Genomic DNA, 27,515 nt, shown 5'->3' on the forward strand with positions numbered 1-27,515 from the left:
TATATATATATATATATATATATATATATATAAATATATATAAACACATATACAGGACCTATCTAATTTGATCATCTTAAATATCTCACTTATGATAGGAGGATGCCACAGGGGAACATTATTTAGTTCGAGGAGACAAATACTGTAAAAAAACAAGAAATTTTTCTCAAAGTCATATTTTTTAAGATTTCAAAGTCATTGTCATTTTCTTTATATGAAACTACATTTTTTATCATCGCGATATCATAGAAGAAAAAATAGAAGAACAAGAAAAATTTCTTGTTTTTTACAGTATTTGTCTTCTCGAACTGAATAATGTTCCCTTTTGGCATCCTTGTATCATAAAACATAAGCAAGATATTTAAAATGGTCAAGTTAGGTAGGACACACGCGCACACACACACACGCACACGCACACACACACAGGGTGAGTCATTTTAATCAAACCAGGCAAATATTTCGAAAAATATGAAAGATAAAATAAAGATAAAAGAAAAATATTTTTAAAAAAAGGTTCAATATTTATAAAAGAACCGACGCGTGGGAACTATCGCTCACCGACTTTGATAGGCTTTGGATATATATTATAGAGCAACAAAATATTAGACATATATTTATTTATATATGCTTTTATCAAGGTTTAAGTGAAACAACCCTTTGAAAATATATACTTTTTTTATATTTAGCATATATGTATATCTTGTAGAACACTCATATATTAGCAACATTTTGCCTAATTTTAAAAAAAGTGGTATAAGTTTCGGAGAGGGACATAAGATGGTGCAATTGGCTTGACTCTTGATAGTTGTTTGAAAGTCACGTAAAGGTCACCTTCAATTTCTTAAATGGGAACCTCCATTTTTCGTGGCATATTCTTGTAGCTTACCTCGAGAGCTTTCCAAAATACTATAATAAAATATTTTTTCATTAAGTATCTTTCGAGTAAAAGGCTTCAAAGTTACAATATTGTTGCCATTAGCATTGGTACCCAAGGTGTTCGATCGACAGCTGAAACCTTTTGAATGTTGTTCAGAACCATGACCTTGACAGCATTTGTCAAGGTCAAGGCGATTGGAGGCTGTAATAGTATTTCCTAATATTGGAGTATTTCCTAATATTTTTATTTCTTCAAATTTTACAGTAAAAACAAAAATAATTTAAAATCATGAGATAACATGTAGAATCCGATTGACTCTAAAGGATCATATGAAGATCACAATGCTATGATTATTAAAGAAATTTATTAATGGGATTTCACACGTGTGCTTCTTTGTGGCCCCGACGAAGCATTGTGACCTTCATATAATCCTTTAGAGTCAATCGGACTCCATATGTTATCCCATGACGACGGTCGCGACCAGTCGTGGCTCCAAACTTAGAGACACGACCGTCACTTTCTTGGCCCGCCGCACGGCAAGGGGAGATAGAAGGCGTAGGTCCCTAGAATCGGCCGAAATTGGCAAACTGTTCCGACATATATAATCGTATTTGTCCACACGGAAAAAATGATGTTAAATAAAAAAAGAAGAAATTATTTAATTTAATTAAACATCGATATCATGTACTGTTAAAAACATAATCATTTACTTTAATTATATTTGTATAACTATTTTTTCTCGTTATAGATATATTTTGCATGACTGAATATGGCCATATAAGGACAGAATTCATATGCGATTTTCTTTTTCGGGTTAACACTTCGAATTATATAAGATACCTAAGAATTTATATATACAGGATGTCCTAGACTCTTTTCTCCGCAATTTTGTGGGAACGTAGAACGGATTGAAGTGAACATAAAAGTCCTACATACTGTTTTGCGATATTCGCAACAAATCACGAGATATTAATTAAAGATTGGTGAATTGGTGATGATAGATGAGCGATGTGTGCTGTTGTATACTTGTACATTATGTCAAATTAAATAAAAAAACCCTTTATCATTTTGCAAATAACGTAGATTTTTAATTATCCATGAAAGAAAATTACATGATTGTTACATGATTGTGCGCAATAATGCACAAATTTTCTTTAATTAATATGTAAAAATCTATGTGGTCATTTACAAAATAGTAGAAAACTTTTTTGTTCAGTTTGACCCAATGTATAATTAGTACCCAATGTATATAGTAATAGACGACGCCACGACAGTTTATCTACCATATCGCGCATGATCATTCACTGATCTTCTTTAATTAATATCTCGAGATTTATTACAAATATCGCAAAACAGTATGAGACTTTAATGTCCACCTTAATCCATTCTATGGATCTTCTCACGAAGTTTGAGAATAATGATCCCTGTATATACATATACAGGGTGTTCCATTTTATTCTTGACAATAAAATATCTGGATACTATAGGATTTTAGAAAAAAATATTTCGAACGAAAAGTTTTGTATGGTTTCAAGGAGTACATAGAATAATGCCATTGGTTTGACCTTGCGTAGTAGTTTGAAGATCACGTGAAGGTCACCTTCAATTTTTTAAATGGAAACCCCCATTTTTCATTGCATATTTTTGTAATTTACTTCGAAAGCTTTTTAAAACACTATAATGAGTATTTTTTCGTTAAGTATTTTTCGAATTATGAAGTTTACAAAAAGTTACAGTACCGTCGGCATTAGCATTACCCAAGGTGTATCGCGTGAAGGTTGTACGGTCAAATTTATACCTCTAGTTTATATGTGTGTGTCCCGTAGTATTTAATGACTCCAAATAGTCTCTGTCGTGTATATATATATACACATACACAACAGAGAGAATTTACAGTCATTAAATACTACGGGAGTGACGAATCGTGGGATCTTTATCTTTTCTGTAACGCGCGCGCGCGCGCGCGCGCGCGCGCGCGCGCGCGCGCGCGCGCGCGCGCGCGCGCGCGCGCGCGCGCGCGCGCGCGCGCGCGCGCGCGCGCGCGCGCGCGCGCGCGCGCGCGCGCGCGCGCGCGCGCGCGCGCGCGCGCGCGCGCGCGCGCGCGCGCGCGCGCGCGCGCGCGCGCGCGCGCGCGCGCGCGCGCGCGCGCGCGCGCGCGCGCGCGCGCGCGCGCGCGCGCGCGCGCGCGCGCGCGCGCGCGCGCGCGCGCGCGCGCGCGCGCGCGCGCGCGCGCGCGCGCGCGCGCGCGCGCGCGCGCGCGCGCGCGCGCGCGCGCGCGCGCGCGCGCGCGCGCGCGCGCGCGCGCGCGCGCGCGCGCGCGCGCGCGCGCGCGCGCGCGCGCGCGCGCGCGCGCGCGCGCGCGCGCGCGCGCGCGCGCGCGCGCGCGCGCGCGCGCGCGCGCGCGCGCGCGCGCGCGCGCGCGCGCGCGCGCGCGCGCGCGCGCGCGCGCGCGCGCGCGCGCGCGCGCGCGCGCGCGCGCGCGCGCGCGCGCGCGCGCGCGCGCGCGCGCGCGCGCGCGCGCGCGCGCGCGCGCGCGCGCGCGCGCGCGCGCGCGCGCGCGCGCGCGCGCGCGCGCGCGCGCGCGCGCGCGCGCGCGCGCGCGCGCGCGCGCGCGCGCGCGCGCGCGCGCGCGCGCGCGCGCGCGCGCGCGCGCGCGCGCGCGCGCGCGCGCGCGCGCGCGCGCGCGCGCGCGCGCGCGCGCGCGCGCGCGCGCGCGCGCGCGCGCGCGCGCGCGCGCGCGCGCGCGCGCGCGCGCGCGCGCGCGCGCGCGCGCGCGCGCGCGCGCGCGCGCGCGCGCGCGCGCGCGCGCGCGCGCGCGCGCGCGCGCGCGCGCGCGCGCGCGCGCGCGCGCGCGCGCGCGCGCGCGCGCGCGCGCGCGCGCGCGCGCGCGCGCGCGCGCGCGCGCGCGCGCGCGCGCGCGCGCGCGCGCGCGCGCGCGCGCGCGCGCGCGCGCGCGCGCGCGCGCGCGCGCGCGCGCGCGCGCGCGCGCGCGCGCGCGCGCGCGCGCGCGCGCGCGCGCGCGCGCGCGCGCGCGCGCGCGCGCGCGCGCGCGCGCGCGCGCGCGCACACACACACACACACATATATATATATATATATATGTATATATATGTTTGTGTTTGTGTGTATGTGTGTGTGTGTGTACGCGCGTGTGTGTGTGTGTACGCGCGTGTGCGCGTGTATAAAAAAATATCTGGTTTAACACATGATTGACTGCCAAACTCGAATTATCTTAAATTAACTTCAATAAATCTTTCTTTTTTTGCGGGAATAAATTTTTATTGAAATATGTTAAACATTAAATATAATGTCATATATTAAATTAGAAAGCGGTTTAGTTACCCACGGTTTATTTGCCCATCACCAATCACAACCACATATGATCTAGAGGTTTTCTGTATCGGCGAATTGATATAATTTGTGGGCAATTAAATGGTGGGCAATTGGTATATACCCATTAAATTAATATGCTAATTTTAGAAAAACGACGTAGACAAAGTTTTCTAACAACAATAAACGTTAAAATTCTTACGATATCCAATCAAACACAAAGAAGAGAACAAAGTAAATAAAAACCGACGCTGCTATTGCAGCAAAATTAATTAGAAAGTTCCCTAAAATCATCGTAGTAGTCAACGTATCTACTAATTTCTACTATATACTAATCGATATATTATACATAGTAAGAATATTCGCGATAACACTGTCTAAATTCAACGAAAATTTTACGCTGACTGTCGGTAATTTCCGGCGCCAGTGCTTCAGAGTTACTTCGTCATATCAACTACGTTCGCAAATGTACACCAAGGAAGAGAAGTATAAGTAGAAATAGGAATTAATGTGAGACGTTATCAATGGTAAACTATAATATTTATCTCGTGTTATTTATCATACTTTCTATTCACGTCCCGTTCAACAGCGATATCTTCACAAATTCTTTTTTTACATGTCATGACGCGGTCATTTATCTCTCTTAGATGGCTGATGGTAGCGGACTCCAAACTTGCATCAGCACGCATTTTTAATTCTTTTTACATCATCAACGGCAATACATGGTGGTGAAATTACATGGCGACGCTATATTTCAAACGTTATCATGTTCAAGTAACCTTGTGTCCCAAAAAGTGGTTATATCGGAGATAAATGCTGCGTGTGTGCGTATATAGTACAATTTAATTGCATAAAACAAGAACATAAAACAAAAATTAGTCCATACAATTGCTTGCTCATATCATATATACAAAAATAATGTAAAGTTTGGAAATAACAATCTTATTAACTTTGTATGTCGCAAAATAGCACTTTTTCGAATAAAAGGAATATTTGTTAATTTCAAAAACATCCGGGAAAAATAGGTATGATTATATCTAAATTACACAATTATAGAACTATATGTAAATTTTGTCTCTATATGATCATACATATATATGTAATCATATACAGGACGTGTTCAGGTCCGTACGACATAACACTTCGTACGATTTTTTAAATGCTTCTAAAAGCTATCACACATGAAATAACATAACTACATATGCATAGCATAAGATCATATGAACTAATGAGTATCGAATATTAAGCATCGAGCATCAATATGATGACTTAATATTCGATGTTCATGGGTCTATACAATCTTATACTATGTCATTGTATATGCAGCTATGTCATTGCATGTGCGATGGCCTTAATAGATTAAAAAAAAGGTCGTAAGATAAACATTTATGTTTCATGAAAGCTACCGTTTGCAATAAATGAAATAAAATTTCACATTTTAAACTATATTATGCATAATAATTTATTTAAAAAGCAAAACTTGTTACAGAAGAAGATAAACAATTTGAACATTTGCTTATATAAGTTACAGTTTTTCTTTGTTGTTATAAATAAAAGTGATATTTCTGATAGTATATTAAATTTGTCTTAACACATTGGCGTCAGGGTCCGCGCTTGACGTGAGTATAGGAAGATTTCACACTTTTTCTTTCAATCGTGTTACATTAAAAAAACAGCTATAACTTTTTAAATAATTAATATTTTTCAAGGAAATTTTGAGGAAAGTAGTAAATTACTTTTTTTGTCATAATTTACATGGATAAAGACGAGCAACAACGCTGTGTGCGTAAGGGAAAGGCACGTGGTGAGACTACCTCGCTTCGCGTGTTCTGGCGTGCGCGAGCACAAACTTCCAGTACTGTTACAAAGGCCAAGAAAAGATTTTACTCTCTATTTGTCGATGCACGATTGTTTTATCAAATATAATGGAATACCTTATTGTTTGTACCTTATCGCTCTAACATACATACAATTCCAGTGTATCACAAAATAGAATCACAAAATAGAATAAAAAGTTGAAAACGTATACAATTGTTTTAATTCGAAACATTGGTTATGACATTTATGGAGAAAAATTGAATCATTTATAGTGCTTTATAAATTTATTTTTAAACAGATATGAAAATCCCAATGACGTATTTTCGCGTCATCCGGATTCAAATCAAAAACCCAGATGACGCATCTGTGCATCATCCGTCGCCAATGTGTTAAGAGACTGCATATACCTGAGCGTTTTGAAAAACGTTCAATGTTCAATCTTTTCTGCTGAATACATTATTCACTTTATGCGGATCTTTTGCAGAATGATTCTTCACATTTTTGTTTATACTATATGAAGTTCATTACGAAAAATTGATATGTAACGCTGTTGTTACTGTTTCCGTGAAACTTGTCGTCACTAATCGATATTTCTGGCACCCAAGAAATCTTCGATTTATCTCAAACAGAAAAGGATTAAATTCTGTTAAAATAAATAAACAAAATTAGTTTTTGTCGTAGCTTTTAAAATATTTATAAATATTTATAATTTTTAAAATATTTATAAATATTTATAATTTTTAAAATATTTATAAATATTTATAATTTTTAAAATATTTATAAATATTTATAATTTTTAAAATATTTATAAATATTTATAATTTTTAAAATATTTATAAATATTTATAATTTTTAAAATATTTATAAATATTTATAATTTTTAAAATATTTATAAATATTTATAATTTTTAAAATATTTATAAATATTTATAATTTTTAAAATATTTATAAATATTTATAATTTTTAAAATATTTATAAATATTTATAATTTTTAAAATATTTATAAATATTTATAATTTTTAAAATATTTATAAATATTTATAATTTTTAAAATATTTATAAATATTTATAATTTTTAAAATATTTATAAATATTTATAATTTTTAAAATATTTATAAATATTTATAATTTTTAAAATATTTATAAATATTTATAATTTTTAAAATATTTATAAATATTTATAATTTTTAAAATATTTATAAATATTTATAATTTTTAAAATATTTATAAATATTTATAATTTTTAAAATATTTATAAATATTTATAATTTTTAAAATATTTATAAATATTTATAATTTTTAAAATATTTATAAATATTTATAATTTTTAAAATATTTATAAATATTTATAATTTTTAAAATATTTATAAATATTTATAATTTTTAAAATATTTATTTTTGATAAAGTTATTGTGTGTTATAACATTTGAAGTAAAAAGTTCGATTTTTCGCCAAAAAATGCTCTTCTTTTTGCTTATAAGAAAAAAACTTTAATAGATATAGAAAAATCTAGATAATTTTACTAGGAACATCTATGCAAAACTACAGCAAAATTGCTCCAACAGTTCTCGAGATATTTTGAGAACCGATCTTAAAAATATAATTTTTAGAAAAACGTGTTTAAAGTTTAAAGTAAAGTTTACATATTGTTAAAATCTTATATTTCTAACTCACATAGGATTAGAGATTTTGATCCTGTATAATACGTCGTCCTTAAATGAGCCAGTTTCATACATATCTTTCCTCTGGTCTATTTTACGAGATTTTGCTTTCTTAGTTGCTCCTAATATCGCGTGTTCCGTTAAGTTGATACTGTAACTGTCTTCGAAAACGACGAATTGATGGGCATTTATGCTCATCGATACATTTATAATCTGCATTTTTAACAAAGCCTTTTTTTCTTCGTTAAAATATGTTGCTATATATGCAGCTATTTCTACAATATTAATCCCATAATTGTGTTCTTTTGATGCAATTTTCCAAATAACGCTGTTCAAATTAATTATTATTTTGTATATTCACCAAGCCAACGTTCCAATAAAGTATGCTTTATTAACGTTATATCTTTATTATGTTTACTTACTTAAATAAACTAACTTAAATCTTTGTTTTATGCAGACGTACTCGTATTTATTTGCTCCTATTCTCGTATTCATTCTGCTCTACTTCATATTTTTTGTAAGAAAAAGTATCGTGCTAACAATTTTTAACATTTTTGATAGATATCAATAGTACCAAAAATATTCTACTCCTTACGATCATTTTTAAACAGAGTTCCGCCGGCCAACTATTTTTTAAAATAATATTTTAATCTTTCATGTTAGCACTGGCAGAAAATATCGTGCTAACCATTTCTCGCATTTATCCCGATAGATATCGTTAGTTCTACCAAAGTTCTAATCCTCACGATCATCTTTAAGCAGAGTTCCGGCGACTAACTATTTTTAAATAATTTTTTAATTTTCAAAGTCAGCACGACACTTTTCCCACTAATGGGTACGACGAGTGTCATGCTGGCTTCGAAAATTAAAAAATTATTTAAAAATAGTTAGCCGCCAGAACTTTGCTTAAAGATGATCGTGGGACTAAAACTAACGAAAACTTTAGAGGGGAAGTGGTGTGCAAATTACGCAAAGTTAGCAACAATTTACACGCGACAATTATTTACTTGCTGTTTTTTGGTATTAAAACTGTGGAACTTTTGTTTTCCGTCTAGAATTCTAAAACTATAAAAAATGCTACTAAAATTATCATTGTTTTTTTTAATATGTAAAACGTCGTGCCAGTTTTACAGATACTTTTGCTATGATAATTTTGAAAAATATTTCTGAAAAATTTTAATCTGAAATATTTTAATTCCTATCAAATGTATGTAGTCTCTTTTCTATAATATTATGTAATACTCTACAAATAATATTGTAGTTCTCTACAATACTACGAAAAAAAATTGCAAAATATTATTTAAAAACTTAAAAATGACATGATTTCTTGCTTTTACGAAAAAATCTTTTATTTTTTAATGCAAATAGTGAAATAGAAAAATGAAACAGATAAATATTCATCTTATAATCTTTTCTTTAAATTCAAGTGTCACAAAAATCGTGTGAGCTATTACCAGACTTCTATATACAGTCTGTCAAGTAAGAGCATGTGCGGCATAACTACCAGTCAATAAAAGGTATCGTCCTAATTTTTTCGTGAGTGGGTAAAAGGAACTTTTGCTCTTCATGCATTGTCAAGAAAGATTCAGTTGACATTAAAGTTTTGTCAGATAAACACGTAAAACGCCGTAAAACACGTATGAGTGTCGCGTACGCGTCGCGCTACGAAGCTGTGTTCCTCTGTTCCCACCTGAAAGGTCCGAAAATGTCTCATGCAGCGGCTGCTAAATACATGAAAAAGTCGAAATCATTCGTGAGTAAGTGGGTTCAGCGATACAAAAAGACGAAAACTGTCGATGACTTGCCTGAACGTGGCTCGATAGGCAAAATGTCCCCTAAAGCTAATAAAATGATAGTGAACTTGTTTTCGCGGAATCTTGGTTTAATACTGCGTCAAGGAGCAGCAAAATTGAAGCAAAAAGATTAGATATAACATACGAAGCTATCCGAATCTATCTCCGTGCTCATGATATCAAATGGCGCAGTATAGTGAAAAAATCGGTAGGTGAAAAGCACGTGACGAAGCGACTCGCTTGGGCGAAAAACAATATTGACCGAAATTGGAGCAATGTAATTTTTACGGACGAAGTTTCTGTTTGGGGATATGTTATCGCTCCACGAGCCTGGTCAACTTCCATCAACAGGTGGTACAGCGGATCGTTGAACACCCAGCAAAGGTGCATTGGGGGCTGCTTTTCAAAACTGGGTTTCGGAGCTTTGTATCTATTTATTTGCAATCTGAATGCTCCGGAAATGCTCGAAATATACAAAAAATCTTTATTACTGACTGCCGAACGTTGGTTCATCAAAAATAACGAGAACTGGATCCTACAGAAGGACAACGATCCCAAACACCGCAGCAAGCTCTGTATCGAGTGGAAGGAGCAGTCTGGCATCTTTACACTTGATTGACCGTCGCAGTCGCCCGACGCAAACCCAAACGAGAATGTGTGGGCATACATCAAGCACAAGCTTCGTGGAAGAAATATATAATATATATTTATAATAGATATATTTGAAAATTGTATTAAATAGTTTTTTCTATAAATTAACCCGCACACGCACTTACTTGGCAGACTGTACTACTAGACTGCTAACTTCGACTCAGTACATAACCTCGAAAAATATGTACAGAAATCTCGCGCATGCGCTTATCTGGTGGTCCAACATTCATAATGTAACATCTCGTTTTAGACATTATTGCACTCTGATGTAGATATACAATTGATCAATCACTTTATATTTTTACAAATTGTTTACTGTAACGTGCTTCACTCGGACGTGTTTCACTCTGTACGTACACAAATATTTAAACAGGCGACATCGGCCATATTACATATATATACCCCCTTCTTCTGGAACACCAGTTTCCAGCATGCGCAGATACTTTTTTCCCGTGCATGATACATACTTTTCGGGTTCAATTTTACATAGCACTGTATAAGTTAGCAGTCTAGTAGTTATACAGGGTGTCTGATAATTGTAACACATCAACTCCATAAGGGCGTAGAGCTAAGCGAGAGGATCAGAAAAGTCCTCTTCCATTTAGCGATAACGCGTCTAGTTTGTTAGTAATAACCGCGTGAAGTTTGGCGTTTGTCAAGTTTGGCCGCCCATCGCGGCCTATAGACGCTCCGCGGCGAGCTATGTGCGTCGAGGCTGAGCGGTAACGCGGCGCGTTCATCGTCGCCTCGCCGCACGCCGGCAGCGTGAAAGCGTCAAGACGCTATCGCGGCGATCAGCGCGAGCTGATTTTATTCGCATGAGCAACAGTCATCTCTATATGTTACCCAAATGTAAGATCGGATAATAATCAACCTATATAAAAATCATTTGTACTAAAAAAATTTAATTTAGTTATTTAGTACATATAAGTCGTATATGCTGTGCGCAAATGTTAACCCAGATAGCACAGAGAATTCAAAAATAATTTAGTCATATGTCACAATTCTGAGTTCATTTTCAGATATAAAAGAAATTCTTCAAAGTTCAGTTCAGTAAAAAGAATTCTTTTTGCATATAAAAATGAATTCAGAATTGGTGACACATGACTGAATTCTTTTTGAATTTTCTGTTATCTGGGAAGATAATAACATACTTGTTCTACATATTGATGAAATAACGTATTAATAAATAACTAAAAAAATGTTTTTTAAAAATATATTGAAATACCTCCCCAGACAGCAAGCTGTCATTATTTTGACGTCAATATGTCGTTACTATTGGTCATTTATCCTTTAAAGACGTATATTTAATGTCATGTTTTTAGACGTCAAAATGATGCAAAATATGATTAATGCAAAATATTATGATAACGTTTAATTTGCCATATTATTGACGAATTTCTTTTTCAAATAAAACGATAAGTTTGTTATTCTTATTGTATAGTTATTATTATTGTTATTGTTATTATTATATTTTTATATAATAATTTTAAACAATAATAGGAGATATGATCACCCATACAGCACAGAAACTTACAGCAATATTGTTACAACGTTGCAATATTGCATATTACAGTGCAATGTTGTAGAGACATTGCAGTGACATTAATTTGAAATATTACTTTAGCAACATTACAGCAATATTTCAAAGATGTTACGAATATAATATAATATTTTTTACTTATTTATATTTATTTACTATCCAGTAAACAAGAAGTCACTAATATAACGTTGCTACAATGATATTGAAGAACCTGTAATATTGTCGAATATGTAGTGTTTAATATTGTATCAAACATCATTATGAACATACATAATCGCATTGACCGCGATTTGGAAGTTTCAATAATGTTGAAATAGAGTTGCCATAACGTTTTAATCGGTAGAAATATTTTTAAAATGTTGCATTGATCTCAAATAAATGTTAAAGTAACATATATTTTTTGTAATGTTTTTAAAACGTTTAAACAACATTCAGAAAAATCATATTACAAAATAACAAGTGAAAAATATAAATGCAATATTATTAAAAAATGTACAAACAATGCACATGTAATCAACGTTTCTAAACATTAATTTAATGTTCCTTGCTTACTGCCCACATAGCATGTAATATTACAGTAATATCACAGTAATATTGCAATATCATCATAATATTACATGTTATAATGTAATATTACAGTAATATTGTTGTGTAATATCCCACATAGCACAAAAATATTAAAGCAATATTAAATATGACATTAGGGAAAATATTTGAGTAACATTTGTAAACGTGAGAAGAATATTATTCTGATCTTAAAATGTTACTTTCCGGAACATTAAAGAAATGATGCAACCAAATATTAATACAAGGTTGGTCAATATTACATTTAATGTTGCTTTGTGCTGAAAATAATATTACTTTTAATACCATAAAATATCAGGATAATATTAAAAGAAAGGAAAAGCAAATATATATCCCTTGTATATTTCATTTTTATTGAAAATTATGATAAAATATAAGAAAGAGGAACAAAATCATGAAGAACATATAATACTTTCCATATATAAACATATATGTATTAAACATATTATATAATATAATGCCACGCTGCAAAACGTTAATCATAGTAACTAAGATTTAATTCAATAATATGTTCAACTAAATTGTTTGGTGAATATAACTACCCACATAACACGTAATATATATATCACAGTAATATTTCCGTAATATTTTTGCGATATTACAATATTACGGAAATATTACTATGATATAATGTAATATTACGTGCTATATGGATAAATATTTAGTCAGTCTAAACAAATGTTGTAATTATATATTTATTTTATTATATATATTTGTTGTGCATAGTTCGATTTTCGTATGTGTCTTCTCTGCGCATCCTCAAATAATATGCGCATGATATAAATTTCATTATATGAAAATATTATATTTATATATGCATTCAAAATCAATACAATCTTAGCAGGCATGTTACATCAATATAGTACAACATGTTGTTTTCACGTTAAATTTTCATACATACATTTGGTACATTACTGCAATATGATATTGCTATTACAAAAATGTAACTATTTTGCTACGTTACCCCAATATTTTAGTAGTATTAACATTGCTACTCCATAATATCGGACATTAATATAACATTACATTGACATTCAATAAAATATAACTTACTGCAAATATTCTGGCAACATTCTAACAATAATAACGTTGACTTTTGTGAGATATTAAATCTTAAGTAGCAAGATAATGTCAAATAATATTTTCATTACGTCATTAAAATATTATTAAAACGTCATATAATGTTACTTGGCACGTAATATGTCGTATTGAAGTATGAATAATATATTTCAAAAGTAATATATTATTTTGTAATATAACAAATATTTTTCTTGTTAATATTATTCACAAGAGGAACTTCCTTTCTTCGGGTAACTGATTTTGCCGAACTTTTGTAGGAATATAAGTATATAAGTATAATATTGGTATAAAAGTAACAAACGCCATTCGGAGACTATGCAATTCTCAACCGTTTACGAGAAATTAAAATTTAACAAACTCCCTTAGTTCCATTGTAATAGAACACGAATCGAGCAGCGGCGTAGCGCAGCAGACTAGACGCCACACTATAAATCTACGTTAGGTGTTCCGAGCTGGTACAAGCCCAATTCGGTTTAGTTTTTTTTTTATACAGTTCTTTATTGATGCGAATAAACATATGTAATATATAAAATAATACGCAGACAAATCCTTTATACAATCGAACATTTTTATTACAACAATGACTGTGATATATTACAATAATATTACTGTGATGCGTTTTTCGCGGACATTGTAATATTATCATAATATCTCAGTAATATTACAGTAATATTTCTGCTACATCTCATTATAATATTACAATGGAAATGTGATATTACTGTGATATTACTGTAATATTACGTGCTATGTGGGTGGGTAGTTATTTAGTTACCCAATGAGCAAACAATTTTTAAAAAAACATTTTCAAAAAATTTTAAGACATTTTTAAAACGTTAAAAATAATGGGATAAGTTCTCTTTTTCATTAAAATAATGTTTTTTAACGTTTGGAAGATTTTGTTTTTTAATATTTAATAAACATTTCTTTTGACATTTTTTTGACAAAAACGTTTTTCTAAATGTTAACATTTAACATTTAAAAATATTTTCAAAATAAACGTTTATTAAATATTAAAAATCAAAACATTTTTCCAAACGTGAAAAAACATTAAAAAACGTTTTTTTAATGAAAAAAAGAAAATAACTTATGAGAACTTATGAAATTATATTATTTTTAACGTTTTAGAAATGTTTCTTCAAATGTTTTTTAAATTGTAATGTTTTGTAATGTCAACACCTAGGTAAACATATTTTACATAAATATTTTATGCATACATCTCTGACTTCTCTTTTATTTTATTATATATGAAATATTTAAACTATGAATAGTTTATTTTGTAATTGTACTAAATAATATTATAAGAAAATTATAATTAGTACTTCGGCTGCGCGCGCGCATAAAACAAGAATTCACAACGTAACTTTATTATACTGATTTATAGGTTATTCGTTTGACACACCAGCTGATTGCAACGTTGCCGCATTTCCACAGTCCATCCTGGTAAAAAAGATGATAGAAAACGATAGAATAAAATTCTATCATTCTATTGTTTTCTATCGTTTTGAATATGGATTTTTGTTCGTGAATTCACAAATGTAAATAGTATTCTATCGTATACGATAGAATATAATAGATAGTAATAGAATTTCTATCGTTAATTTTGATTTCTATCGTTGATTTTTCCGTTTAGGGCTTACACTTATTTAAGATTTTTGTTTAAGGTTAACCATCGTTTATCGTGAATTCACAAATGTAAATAGTATTCTATCGTATACGATAGAATATAATAGATAGTAATAGAATTTCTATCGTTAATTTCTTATAGAATACGAAATCATTTATAATCAGATAAAATATGATAAAATACGATTGGATTTATATCTGAACTTGCGTGCGAGAACGATACAGCTTAAAGAAAACGATTCAAATTGATAGTGCTATCGTTCTCGCACGCAAGTTCAGATATAAATCCTATCGTATTTTATCATATTTTATTTGGTTATAAACGATTTCGTATTCTATAGGAAACTAACAATATAAATTCTATCACTATCTATTGTATTCTATTGTATACGAAGAAATACTATTCACATTTGAAAGAAAGAATACTATTCACATTTGTGAATTCACGAACCAAAATCCATATTCAAAATGATAGAAAATGATAGAACGATAGAATTTTATTCTATTGTTCTCTATCAACTATTTTTACCAGGACAGTTACTAACTCCTTACGATAATCGCAAAATTATCACAAATAAAAATAAATTCCTCTGAAACCTTGTTATGAAAACTAATCAAATTCTGTAAATAGTTCTGATAATTCAGGATCTGTATGTATAAAAATACTTAAATTTTTAGTATTATTTTTTCTATACGTTTTTACTCATTAGATTCGGAAAAGTTGCTTTTGCCATAAGAACGTATAAAATTAACATAATAATAATTACATAATAATTACTCTTCAACGGTTTAGTGAATCGACTTTAAATTTTTTTCAGTATATTATAGATAATTAAGAAAAAGTTACCTAAAGTTTTATTAAATTGGTACTATTTTTATATAGCTCAGATACATTCTTAAAGAGATTGTAATAAATACAGATTTAACAAATACTTTTATAGAGTAAGGCCCTCTCTGTAATAATTGTCATATAATTGATATAAAATTACAGTAATCCAAAAAAATATACTGGAGACGTATAATTATTTCTTATCGACACAGATTTAAAAAGATTATGCAGCCTAAATGGTAGACTAGGAACCTGGAGGCGTCTGAGGTGTCGAGTTCGCGACCGACCAGTATTGAGTAAATTTTCAGGTGTGAAAATAGTGAGAAATAAAATAAAAGAGCTAAATTTCATTTAAAATCAACATAAGCTGACTAGTTGCAATCGTTTCTGCAAGATATATTTTTCCGTTTAGGGCTTACACTTATTTAAGATTTTTGTTTAAGGTTAACCATCATTTCGGTGTTGACCGTCAATTGACGATCCGAATTTACACAAAACATTTGAGGGTTTTTTCGAGGGTATTTTTAGACCAAAAATTGGTTTTTTTCGTAAAGGCCACTTTGGCTACTGCGCTATTTCTTCAACTGATTTTTTTATTATCTAACTAACGACTAACTTTTTTATTATGTTTTGTCTGCATTGTTTTATGCAGAGGACAAGAATACATAATTAAATAATTAAATAAGAATTAAACAAGAATTAAATAATTTCGATGAACAATAGGATAAGTGTGAAATTTGAGACTTTTATTGTTTCATCTAACCTGCCTGCACAATGCATTACTGCCAACGTACAAGCTATAAACTACATGATACGCTATTGCTACATTTAACTTTTTTCATTAAATATTTATAATAACAACAAGTAATATTGATAGTTATTGTTCAGACAATGCATATTTACCTGTTTTAACTTATCTCAATTACTTTTTCTGCTTTGCACTGATGGATATTGATGTTAACTAATACGAAATTTAATGTTCTAATGTTGAATTTAAGGCATTTTCCCTGCCAAAAGTTTTATTATAGAAAGTTAGAAAAAAACAAATAAAAGTAATAAACTGTTGAGAAAGTAAAAAATAACTTTTTAAATAAGAAATATATTATGTTAACCACTATTTATATCACTTATTACTAGATTTACAACACGTTTGAAGTAGATATTCAAATTATCGTTTTTCAAGCACTTTTGTCACCGATTGTACCTCAGATACATCCTTAAGATAACTTTAATTCTTGCACATTTTAATTCTATAGTTTCTTTTTCCAAAAATTTCCTTTTTTTATTTATTTATAATAACGTCAAAAAAAACGAAAACCACACATAAATAAATAAAAACATAATATATAACAAAGTTAATATATTCTTCAAATAAATTAATTTCAAATAATAGTATTTAAAAAAAATAATATTAAAAAATTATTTTAAATAATATTGATATTTTAAATAATATTATTTCAAATAATATTGATCCAGTATGTATCGTTCAATTAAAAATAGAAAGTAAAAATAAAAATCGTAACAAAAAATAAAATTACTTAACTTCCTAGATCACATTAATATGATGAAGAATACTAAAAATTAACCAGCATATAATTTAAGTAAAAAAAACAATTTACACAAAAAACTATTTCTTCTGATAATTAAAAAACTGGGTTTTTTAAAGTATAGCATGGAAATATATCATTATATATGATTACATAATTACATATGATTAATTATTAATTGTTATACAAAATTCATGTATATTTACTTTTTTCTTGGGCAGTGATAAGAATTTTCCAGATTAATCGATAAGACTGTTCTTTTTCCAAGAATTTTTAAATTGGTATACACTAATACAATAAGTTAAAAAACAAAATATAGTTTTTTGTTCACTTTAACTTATTATACTAGTGTATAACAATTCAGGAAATTTTTATATAATAATATAATCGATATACTAGTATATGTGAACATATATACTAGTATAACATATATGAATTTCCAAGTCACATTTTAAATAGCATGAAGCAATTTTTATGTTCTTATTATATATTAAAATTTCTCAAAAATACAAATAATAATATATACATGTTAGATATATGACTTTATAATTCATAGACAAATATTATCATTTTTATAAAATAAAAAATAACCTAGCCTATTGATAATTATCAGTAAAAAAAGCTAATATACATATAACTAATATATATTTAAGATATAAAGTAAACGAACCTATTTCGGAACAGCACCTATTTCGGAACAGCACCTATTTCGAAACATTTTAATTTATTTTCCTGTATTTCCTCAAATAATATCAAATTTTCGTAACAAATGTTAGTAACAAAGAACATGTTCTAACTACTAACTACTAATGTTGTAACTACTAACATGAAAATTTGATATTATTTGACGGCTAATACAAGAAATAAATTAAAGTGTTTCGAAATAGGTACTGTTCCGAAATAGGTTACTATATCTTCCATAATTATTCTTGGTAATAAAAGTTGATAGAGAACGATTAAGAACGATAGAATTTCTATCAATTTGTATTGTTTTCTATAAGCTCTATCGTTCGCAAGCGTCAGCGAGCATCAGATATAAATCCTATCTGGTTCAGATATAAATTTTATCTAGTTCTATAAGAATCGGGTTCTATTTGTATTATATAGGAAACTGACGATAGAAATTCTATCACTATCTATTGTATTTTATCGTATACGATAGAATACTATTCACATTTGTGAATTCACGAACCAAAATCCATATTCAAAACGATAGAAAACGATAGAATGATAGAATTTTATTCTATCGTTCTCTATAAACTCTTTTTTACCAGAGATATCACATCGTATATTTAAGTTATATAGCAGCAACTGAATGTGTCGACTAGGTTAATTGTTTTCCACGTAAAAGATAACTTTATTACTTGTCGCAAATAGCAATTAATTTATGATGGCTATTATTTGCAATAAATAAATTTATAACGTAATTAAACGTTTATAACGTAACGTAAAAAGCTGGCTGTGTCCCGATTCTGATCAATTCGAGCACACCACACACACATATAACCGTGGCCGCATACGGTGTGCCACGCACACGTATGTACTCGCCGATCATCTACATGTGACTGATATAACCTAAATATGTGATCGCACTTTAGACGCTCAAAAACGTAGCATTTTGATAGCTGCCCTCTTTACACATTTAGAATAGAACTCACCCTTAGCATGAATGTTGTTTCTGCTGTGAACTCGTGAATTTCCTCGTAAACGAGACTCGCGCAGTATCCTCGCGATATTGAGCCTTCCACGACGAGGTTTCCGTCAAAAAGAACTAATCACTAATTCTCGTTCCCGCGTCTGAAAGACGAGCGTCGAGACGGTCGCGTCGCGTCGTCCGACCCTCGATGAGATCTCTTGAAATCTTCCGCTCGTTATCGCGCATCATGTCAGGACGTTTCTCTCCGTCGCGATTGACGTCGATCGGAGACGCGGTACGGCGACACGGCGCTCGTTTTCAAGACGCGGGAACGCGAAGATGAATTGTTAACTGCTAGCGTGCGCTGCAAGCGTCGCAAGCACCGACGTCTCCTCACGACATTAGATCGGCCGGGACGCGCGCGCGGCGCGGCGTCCGGAGCGTCTGGAGCGCGGCACAACGGGAAGCCTGAAGGGGTTACCGCACTGTCTGTTGCCTGGGCAACAGACGGCCGGTCCCGAAGGTGAATGCCCTTAGCCACTAACCCGCCGCGTCAGGTCTCTCTACCGGGCACACGTACTGGCGGTACGCTCGTTTCAGATTCGGAGATCACGAACTTTTTCTTCTTTCCTTTTCTAGTATCTGATATCAAATACATATCTTCGTACTCTGCTTAAAAAATCCGGTAAAGGTTGATAGAAATATATACAAATTTCGTTAAAATACTATGTCTTTATCTGAAATTATAATTTTCTCTATCAAAAATTTAAATTTCTATCTAGCTCATATAAAAAAGTTATCAATTTCTTTCGTTTTATATCATAAAACAATTTTGCTTTTAATGATTAAGTATTTTTACCTGAATATATACACTTTTTTATATAATTTTATCATTTTCTACTAAAAATACGATTTAGTTACACAGATTTTTCTTAAGTTATTTTATTAAATCTTTTAAGTTAACTTTTTGGACCAAGAATATGTTTTAATTATCTATTTCCATCTGCGACGCTAAGTACTGCACTGTATATTTCGATTTTATGCTACATCTATGAAACAATACTACATTTACAGCAAGATTTATAATATAAACTTTCAAATATTTGTATTCATAGATTCTCAATATGGAACACGATACTTGGATCATCGTTGTTAACGATGCCGTGGGGAATCGCAATGGCTGGATTCTTTCCTGGGATCATCATTATACTAATGATGAGTGGTTTATGTCTGTACACTGCTTATCGTCTTATAGCCGCACACGAGTATCACGGTAAGATGAGTTTTCCTGTGTGGTATAAATATATATTGCGCGCGCGATATTTGCAGTATATAATATTATAAAATTAATTATCGTTCTAGTTCATGAAGGGGGAGGAGAAAATATAGAAGTCCTAGATTTGAGCCGAATATATCTTAATAAATGGGCAGAATATATTGCCAGAATTTTTAGTATTGCTGTATTGATGGGCGCAACTATAGCTTACTGGATATTGATGGCTAATTTCCTGTATAATAGCGTTAATTTTATTTATGGTAAGGACTCTTGTGTTCTAGAATAAACATAAAAACGTACATGATAAAATATATTGTTTGCAGATAACATAGCTAGTTGGTCAAAATATCCTGTATCTGAGAATACCTCGCATATTGAAGGTATGTATAAACATACATTTTCATTTGTTACTCAAAAGTAATATCTCCAATATATGTGTGTGTGTGTGTGTGTATACAAAGTATCCCGCCACTACCGCATTATCTCTTAAGGACGGATTCCTGAGATAATTTGAAGAAAAAAATCAATGCAAAGTATCGAGGCTATAATATTTTTCAAATTATAAACAATTAAAGTTGACCAATTATATTGGCTAAAGTATACGCGCTCAAGTACGGTACAACACACAATGAGTGCGTTCAGCGAACTCAACAATTGCACAACAGTTGAGCAATTCGTCAATGTAATTGGTAATCTAGATTTAGGGATCTAACAGTAAGAACCAATATCAACCAAAGCAATCGCTGATTGCTCACTGAGTGCTTTTTCCGCTGAACGCGCCCAATGATACAGGTGCATACATATAAGTGAGAATTTGCATAAGATATGAAATTAGTTGTAAATCCCTAAAATGTTTGACAGCTTACTGATTCTCATAAATGTATTATGTGATATTTTATTCATAACATTTTGACGAAATTGTTATTATTTGTAATATGTTTATTTAAATGATAGAAAAGACAGATTATTATTACATATATTGTTGTATGTATAGAACTTCCGTATCAAATATATCATATTTGGAAAAGGGACAACATGTACATGCACCTGTACCATTGTGTGGTGTACCGTACCTGAGCGTGTATACTTCAATCAGTATAATTAGTTAACTTTAATCGTTTATAATTTTGAAAAGTATTATAGCCTCGCCATTTTTGTGTTAAGACTTTTATTCAAATTACTTCAGGAATCTGTCTTTAAGAGATAATGCGGTAGTGACGGAACACTACTAGACACCCTGTATATATATTATCCAAGTTTGTTGATTTAATAAAAACGTAACGTTACAGTTCTATGTCCAAAGAAAGAAATTCACAATAATAATGACACTATTATAATTCACGAAAAAACATTTGACGCGCTAGGACCAGCGTGGGATCTGCACGCAACAGTGCCCGTATTTTTAGGGCTACTGGTATTTCCCTTGCTGAATTTTAATAGTACAACATTTTTTACAAAGTTTAATTCTCTCGGTGAGTGCCTAATATCAGTATTATGTATATTTATTTCCTTTATTTTTTTAAGCAGCAAAATGCAAACTTGGAAATTCCGTTAAGTTAAAAATCCTTATATTTTAATATTTTACAGGGACGGTATCAGTAATATATTTGATCGTTTTTGTTATGATAAAATCCACATCTTGGGGCGTGAATATGAATGGAACAGAATGGAAAACCAGTTGGGTAATACGACCGACGTTTCCGGCCCTTACAGGAATGTTATCGTTATCGTTCTTCATTCATAATATTATAATCAGTATAGTGAAAAATAATCGTAATCAAAAAAATAATGTAAGTTACCTCTATTTTAAGTTCCATTTTCTGATTGAAAATATTCGGTGCAAATTAAGTAGAAATAATTCCATTTTTAGGGGAGGGATTTAACTATAGCATATATTCTCGTCACTGTAACATATTTCATAATAGGTTTAATGTTTTACATATGCTTTCCTCTACCCAAATCATGCATAGAAGATGTAAGTATACATTCAAATATACAAAATTTTTTATGTATGTGTACACGTATGCGTATTATTATATTGTTGCAAGATTTTAAATTAGTTCATTTTATATTTTGCAGAACTTATTGAATAATTTTCAAAAATGGGATGGCCTTACCATAGGTGTTCGTATAGTACTACTTTTCCAGTTATTGACTGTTTATCCTTTGATTGCATACATGTTACGTATTCAATTGCTCTCATCGATATGTAAAACAATATGTAATAGAAGCTTAGTGCTTATTGTTAATCTCATATTAGTTTCCATATGTATTTTGTTTGCAACGTTTATGCCATATATTGGAACTATTACTCGATATACTGGTGCCATGAGTGGATTAATTTACGTTTTCACTTTACCAAGTTTACTACATTTGTCGATTTTAAAGAGACAAGGAAAATTAACTGTGTGCTCTTCGTTAATCCATTTGAGTATACCTGTTATTGGAATTATAAATCTTGTTGCTCAATTTTTTATTAGAGATAAGTGATAAAATAATTAAGTTATGATAGACTGTATAAATGCGCGCACGCATTTAGTCTCTTTTATAATATTTAAAATTGACTACTCAGTACGAACATAATGACGTCAAATGATGTTTTAATGACGTCTTAATGACATCTTTAATGTTAATAATACGTCATTAATATGTCATCCTGCTATTAGAGTATATCTAGTAAAAGTATGTTTTAAACTTTTACAACAAACAAAGTTAAAAAGAAAGTAAAAATAAACAAAAGTCAAGCAAAATGTAAAACAATTTATATATTAAATAATTTATTATTTATAAGAGCATCTTGTATTACCAAATTACTCATATAAATTCAAAGTATATTAAATTTAGGAAAATGTAAATACACATGATGTACCAAAATTAGTTTATTTAACGGATATTAAATAATATAATTTATTTAATATTTTAAGTATATGTAAAGATATAAATTTATATTTTTCTTATGTATGTGTGGCCATGGAACAAGTCCACTGGCCACATATTTTTCTTATGATTAACACAAAAATTCTTCATGCTGTATTTTATATTTTAACAAATATGTAGTATTAAATATACTTCAATTTTTTTTATTTTACCTCTATATTTTAAATTAACTACTAAGATCAATTTTTTTTATTTTACCTCTATATTTTAAATTAACTACTAAGATCAATTTTTTTTATTTTACCTCTATATTTTAAATTAACTACTAAGATCAATTTTTTTTATTTTACCTCTATATTTTAAATTAACTACTAAGATCAATTTAAGAATATCTTTGTTACCTCAATTTCATTCCTGAAGTATTCTGTAAACCCAAACAGTATCAACTCCATGTCCAATTGTCGTAATAGGGTGTATATTAGGAAGAGGAAATCTACATGCAATTACAAGTGAATCTTTACACAATTCACTATTAAACTTTCTTTCAATATCTTCCATCTGTGAAATTATTAGGACTTTTTAAAGATTGTGAAAGTAATATAATATAAGTGAATATATTATTGTGAAAGTAATATAATGCTGAAAATTATATTGTATATACCATTTGATCTACACCAAATATAACAATATTATTATATCTTTTCAGATTGTATTTCCATAAATCCTGCTTTAAAAAAACAGTATTTTTTGATAAACCATTTATAAGTGCTTTAAATCTCGAATACCATATTAGCCAGGTATTTAATTCAATGCCATGAGCTTTAAAACCCAGTTTTGCTGCTGCAAGAACCTATTGATGAATAAAAAATTTTGTTCTGCTATATTAGTAGTAAATTAAATAAAAATTTGTCTTATATAATCAAGATAACATAAGATCTGAAGAATCGTCCTGATATGTTTAAAATATGCCAGGAAGTGCTTTAAGACATTCTGAGTATATCTAGAATATCAGAACTTTCTGTATTATTTAGAGAAATTCTCATTTTAAAATTATACTTACTATACGTCCATCTCCACTTCCAAGATCAATTAAAGAGCCAGATCGACCATTTAATGCTTGAATAACATTTCTTATCTGTTGATGCGTAGCTGGTACATATGGTAAACATACCTTCCGAAATGCAGGACTTATAAATGGAAAACATATAACACTAATTGCTGTTGCAATTCCACCTAATAATGAACATGAAATTAATATACAAATTAGTACAAGAGATCATTAATATAAAATAACAAACCTGTAGCTGCAATTAAAAATAAGCCAATTTTTGATGATGATACTTTTTGTGATACATTATTTTCTTTGACAGGAAAGTATTCCATTTCATAACATACTTATCTATACAGAATTTCTTCTATTATAAAATAAATGTATGAACAAAAGTTATTTTAAATAAATTAGATATTATAAACTAAAAATATTACAATATCTTTTAAGATTTTATATCCTATATGGATCATTTATAGCTCCGAAATTCACTGTCAGTACCGAAAGGGTGCGTTCGGGGAGCACGCTACCTACTCTCTCTCTCTCTCTCTCCAATGAATGGCTTGGGCGTCGCAAAGATCTATGTCCTTATGGCTTCTGCACACAGGACGCGGTAATGCTTGCCGCGCGGCGGAAGTCTGCGCGACAGCCAATCAATATGTTGTTTTTCCGTAAGAGCTAGAAGGTTATTACGGAAAGCAGCATATTGATTGGCTGTCGCGCGAACTTCCGCCACGCGGCAAGCATTACCGCGTCGTATGTGCAGGAGCCATTACACCAAGTATGAATGAGTGGGTGGATCCGATTGACCACGATACGATTGGACACATTGTAATGATTGGTTCGACCTAGTAATTCACTAGATAATTCTTTTCATCGGTTAGTGTGTCCAATCGTACCGTGGTCAATTGGGACGCTCCCGAATGAGTAAGATCTTGGCAGGTTCCAAGGCAACTTCCAAAAAATCACCGGTCTAAACTTGATCAGACATGTTTTAACGTGCAGGCAATTAAACCGGAACTAGCACGCTACCAACTAGCGATGGGCAATTATCGATCAATGATTTGAAAATCGATGCTTTTTATACAAATAATCAATTATTTTTCCGATGTTTTTGAAAATTGATTAATTCCTACATCAATAGTGTTTTACTTCGATGTTACTAAATTTATTTCGATGTTTACTAGATTTTATTACTAGAGGTAAAGTTTAGAATACGCCCTTAAGTTACATATTGGGATGCGTTCAGATTCTTCATCCGGATGCACTCTATTGTATATGTTACATATACAGGGTATGGCGCCAAAATCCGGACAAATTATACATTTTTTCCAAACATATTTTTTATTGCAAAAACAAAAAGATTTACAAAATTTTTTTAACCATATTGTTTGTAAGGCCATAAAGAACACATTTACTCAATATATCCCCCGCTTGCTTGGGCTGCGTTCAGATTCCCCACCCGGGTGTATTCTATTACTAGAAGTGCTATAGTATATGTCACATATACTATATTGTTTCTAGTAATAGAGTGCACCCGGATGAGGAATCTGAACGCACCCTTGAATGATCGCCTCCATTCTCGGTCTGAAGCGTGCGCAGGCGCGCTTTAATGTGTCACGGTTCATATCGGTGAATGCCGCTTCAATAGCGGCTCTCAATGATGCGACGTTTGGATGTCTGAACTTATTCATGACCCTTTCAACTACGCTCCACACATAGAAGTCCAAAGGATTCAAATCTGGGCTGTTGGGAGGCCAGAATTCTTTCGACCAAAATATGTCGACGTTGTCCGACAACCAATTTTGCACCAAATGACTTGTGTGGGCGGGCGCACCGTCCTGCTGGAAAACATACGGCTTTCCAGACGACACAGGTTACGTTCAGAAAACATAGCTGATCAGTGAGCGGTTAGTGATTATTGGTCCTTACTGTTAGATCTCTAACTTTAGATCAATTACATTGACGAATTGCTCAACTGTTGTGCAACTGTTGAGTTCGCTGAACGCATCCACAGTTTCCATCCACGGCTTCACTACATTTGTCAGAACACGTAAATAAACTTCTTTTGTGACATTTTTCCCTTTGTTAAAGAAATGACATCACACTCACTGGATGATGTTGCAAAACCTTCGTTGGAATTCTCCGACTCATTGTACTTTGCGATGACATCATACACAGTCGATTTCGAGTACCCGAAGAACCGAATGATTTCTGTCGCCGAGCGCCCAGCGCAAACACTTTCGATAATCGCGGCTTTTCGGTTATACTCCGCACTTGGTTTCAACATTGCGACTGTTTCGAGGTTATGATGGTTTAGTACATACGTCAAGCTATTTGAACGCTAATTGCGACATCTACCAGTGGTATAGAACGGCGAGAATTTCAAATTGAATTTTGTCCTGATTTTGGCGCCGTACCCTGTACTATAGCACTTCTAGTAATAGAATACACCCGGGTGTGGAATCTGAACGCAACCTTGGGTGTTTCTGATAATAGGTTTGTTCTTTCGACCTGAACTGGCTGCACTAGTTCACGAAGTTTGCACTAATGCGTTCTTTCGATCAGAACAGTGCAAGAAAATGTGTTCTTTCGAACAGTGCAGGCTGAACTAGTACAGCGAGTTCAGTGAACTGACTGCCTTAGGTCTGGAGGTAGAGCAAGCAGTGCAGGGCAGCTAACCGAAAAAATTTAAATTTGTATCTATAACCTGTAAAATCGGTATACCTAGTTGACATTACGTAGAAGAAATAATCCGACGACGGAATCTATAAACAGTAAGTAAATACTTAAATATATAATAAATATATAATGTAGATAAATATATAATAAATATATAATGTAGAATGACATAAAAGAAGTATTTAGAATGTTATCCAAACAGCACAAAATATCCGAAAGACATCCTGGGAAGGCTCTTGGACGTTTTTTCGGAGGGATTTGTTGTATGGGTATCCAACACAAAACAGTTTTTAAAAGAAATAGGATTGTTCAACAAAACATAAAATGCTATAAGTGCGAAAACATGACCATAAATTGATCTATGTTATTTAATCCAGCCATGTTGTCCGCCATCTTACACTGCTCTAACTTGCTCTTACCCGTTCTTTTCAGACCCATATGTATCTTTGCACTGGTCTGCACTATCTTGAACTTTCTTCAACTAGTACAGTTCCAGTGCAGCCCTAGGTCAGGTCGAAAGAACAAACCTAATACCTCTCCGAGTCATTTCCCTAGAGCAGAAATAAGTTACAGACATCATCATCTACTACTATTACGTGATTCTTGACAACCCAAAGCTACTTAATGCTGGCTTGGTTTAAATCGTGCACTTGATACG

At 33.2% G+C, this 27,515-nt stretch overlaps 3 protein-coding genes across 7 annotated transcripts in view; 1 reads left to right on the forward strand and 2 right to left on the reverse strand.

Moving 5' to 3' along the window:
• LOC116850432 (phosphoglucomutase) overlaps positions 1-19,426 on the reverse strand; it is a 138,228-nt gene extending 118,802 nt beyond the window's left edge. For both annotated transcript variants that reach the window (XM_032828718.1, XM_032828719.1), the window contains exon 1: positions 18,997-19,426. The gene's annotated coding sequence lies outside the window, so the exon portion shown is untranslated. The remainder of the gene's footprint in view (positions 1-18,996) is intronic.
• LOC116850431 (sodium-coupled neutral amino acid transporter 9-like) overlaps positions 1-23,333 on the forward strand; it is a 27,543-nt gene extending 4,210 nt beyond the window's left edge. For both annotated transcript variants that reach the window (XM_032828715.1, XM_032828716.1), the window contains 7 exons: positions 20,090-20,247; positions 20,337-20,510; positions 20,574-20,630; positions 21,540-21,722; positions 21,838-22,040; positions 22,121-22,225; positions 22,330-23,333. In XM_032828715.1, the coding sequence (XP_032684606.1) occupies positions 20,090-20,247; positions 20,337-20,510; positions 20,574-20,630; positions 21,540-21,722; positions 21,838-22,040; positions 22,121-22,225; positions 22,330-22,740 (1,291 nt within the window). In that variant the 3' untranslated portion in view covers positions 22,741-23,333. The remainder of the gene's footprint in view (positions 1-20,089; positions 20,248-20,336; positions 20,511-20,573; positions 20,631-21,539; positions 21,723-21,837; positions 22,041-22,120; positions 22,226-22,329) is intronic.
• LOC116850435 (ATP synthase subunit C lysine N-methyltransferase) lies at positions 20,116-24,712 on the reverse strand. 3 transcript variants are annotated; one of them, XM_032828729.1, is made up of 5 exons: positions 24,426-24,712; positions 24,188-24,360; positions 23,789-23,977; positions 23,529-23,685; positions 20,116-20,262 (listed from the first exon to the last, which is right to left on the reverse strand). In XM_032828729.1, exons 1-4 carry the CDS (start codon positions 24,508-24,510, stop codon positions 23,536-23,538), a joined length of 597 nt encoding a protein of 198 aa, XP_032684620.1. In that variant the 5' UTR covers positions 24,511-24,712; the 3' UTR covers positions 20,116-20,262; positions 23,529-23,535. The 3 variants fall into 3 exon arrangements, 2 of the variants coding, with proteins under 2 accessions (XP_032684620.1, XP_032684619.1); XM_032828728.1 differs by lacking the exon at positions 20,116-20,262 and adding an exon at positions 22,542-22,687; XR_004379347.1 differs by lacking the exon at positions 20,116-20,262 and adding an exon at positions 23,117-23,339 and having other exon boundaries at positions 23,432-23,685; positions 24,426-24,711.
• Between the last annotated feature and the right edge of the window lie 2,803 nt (positions 24,713-27,515).

Source organism: Odontomachus brunneus, unplaced genomic scaffold (assembly GCF_010583005.1).
Source record: "Odontomachus brunneus isolate Ranch 3 - 2012 unplaced genomic scaffold, Obru_v1 Obru_scaffold_145, whole genome shotgun sequence".
Classification (NCBI taxonomy): Eukaryota; Metazoa; Arthropoda; class Insecta; order Hymenoptera; family Formicidae; genus Odontomachus; species Odontomachus brunneus.

Bases quoted from the DNA above. Each gene is read 5' to 3' on its own strand.
- LOC116850435 (XM_032828729.1), bottom strand. From the start codon at position 24,510: ATGGAATACTTTCCTGTCAAAGAAAATAATGTATCACAAAAAGTATCA. The intron at 23,978-24,187 runs GTAAGTATAATT...ATTCATCAATAG, and splicing joins GAAGTGGAGATGGACGTATA to GTTCTTGCAGCAGCAAAACT. The intron at 23,686-23,788 runs GTATATACAATA...ATAATTTCACAG, and splicing joins TATTTGGTGTAGATCAAATG to ATGGAAGATATTGAAAGAAA.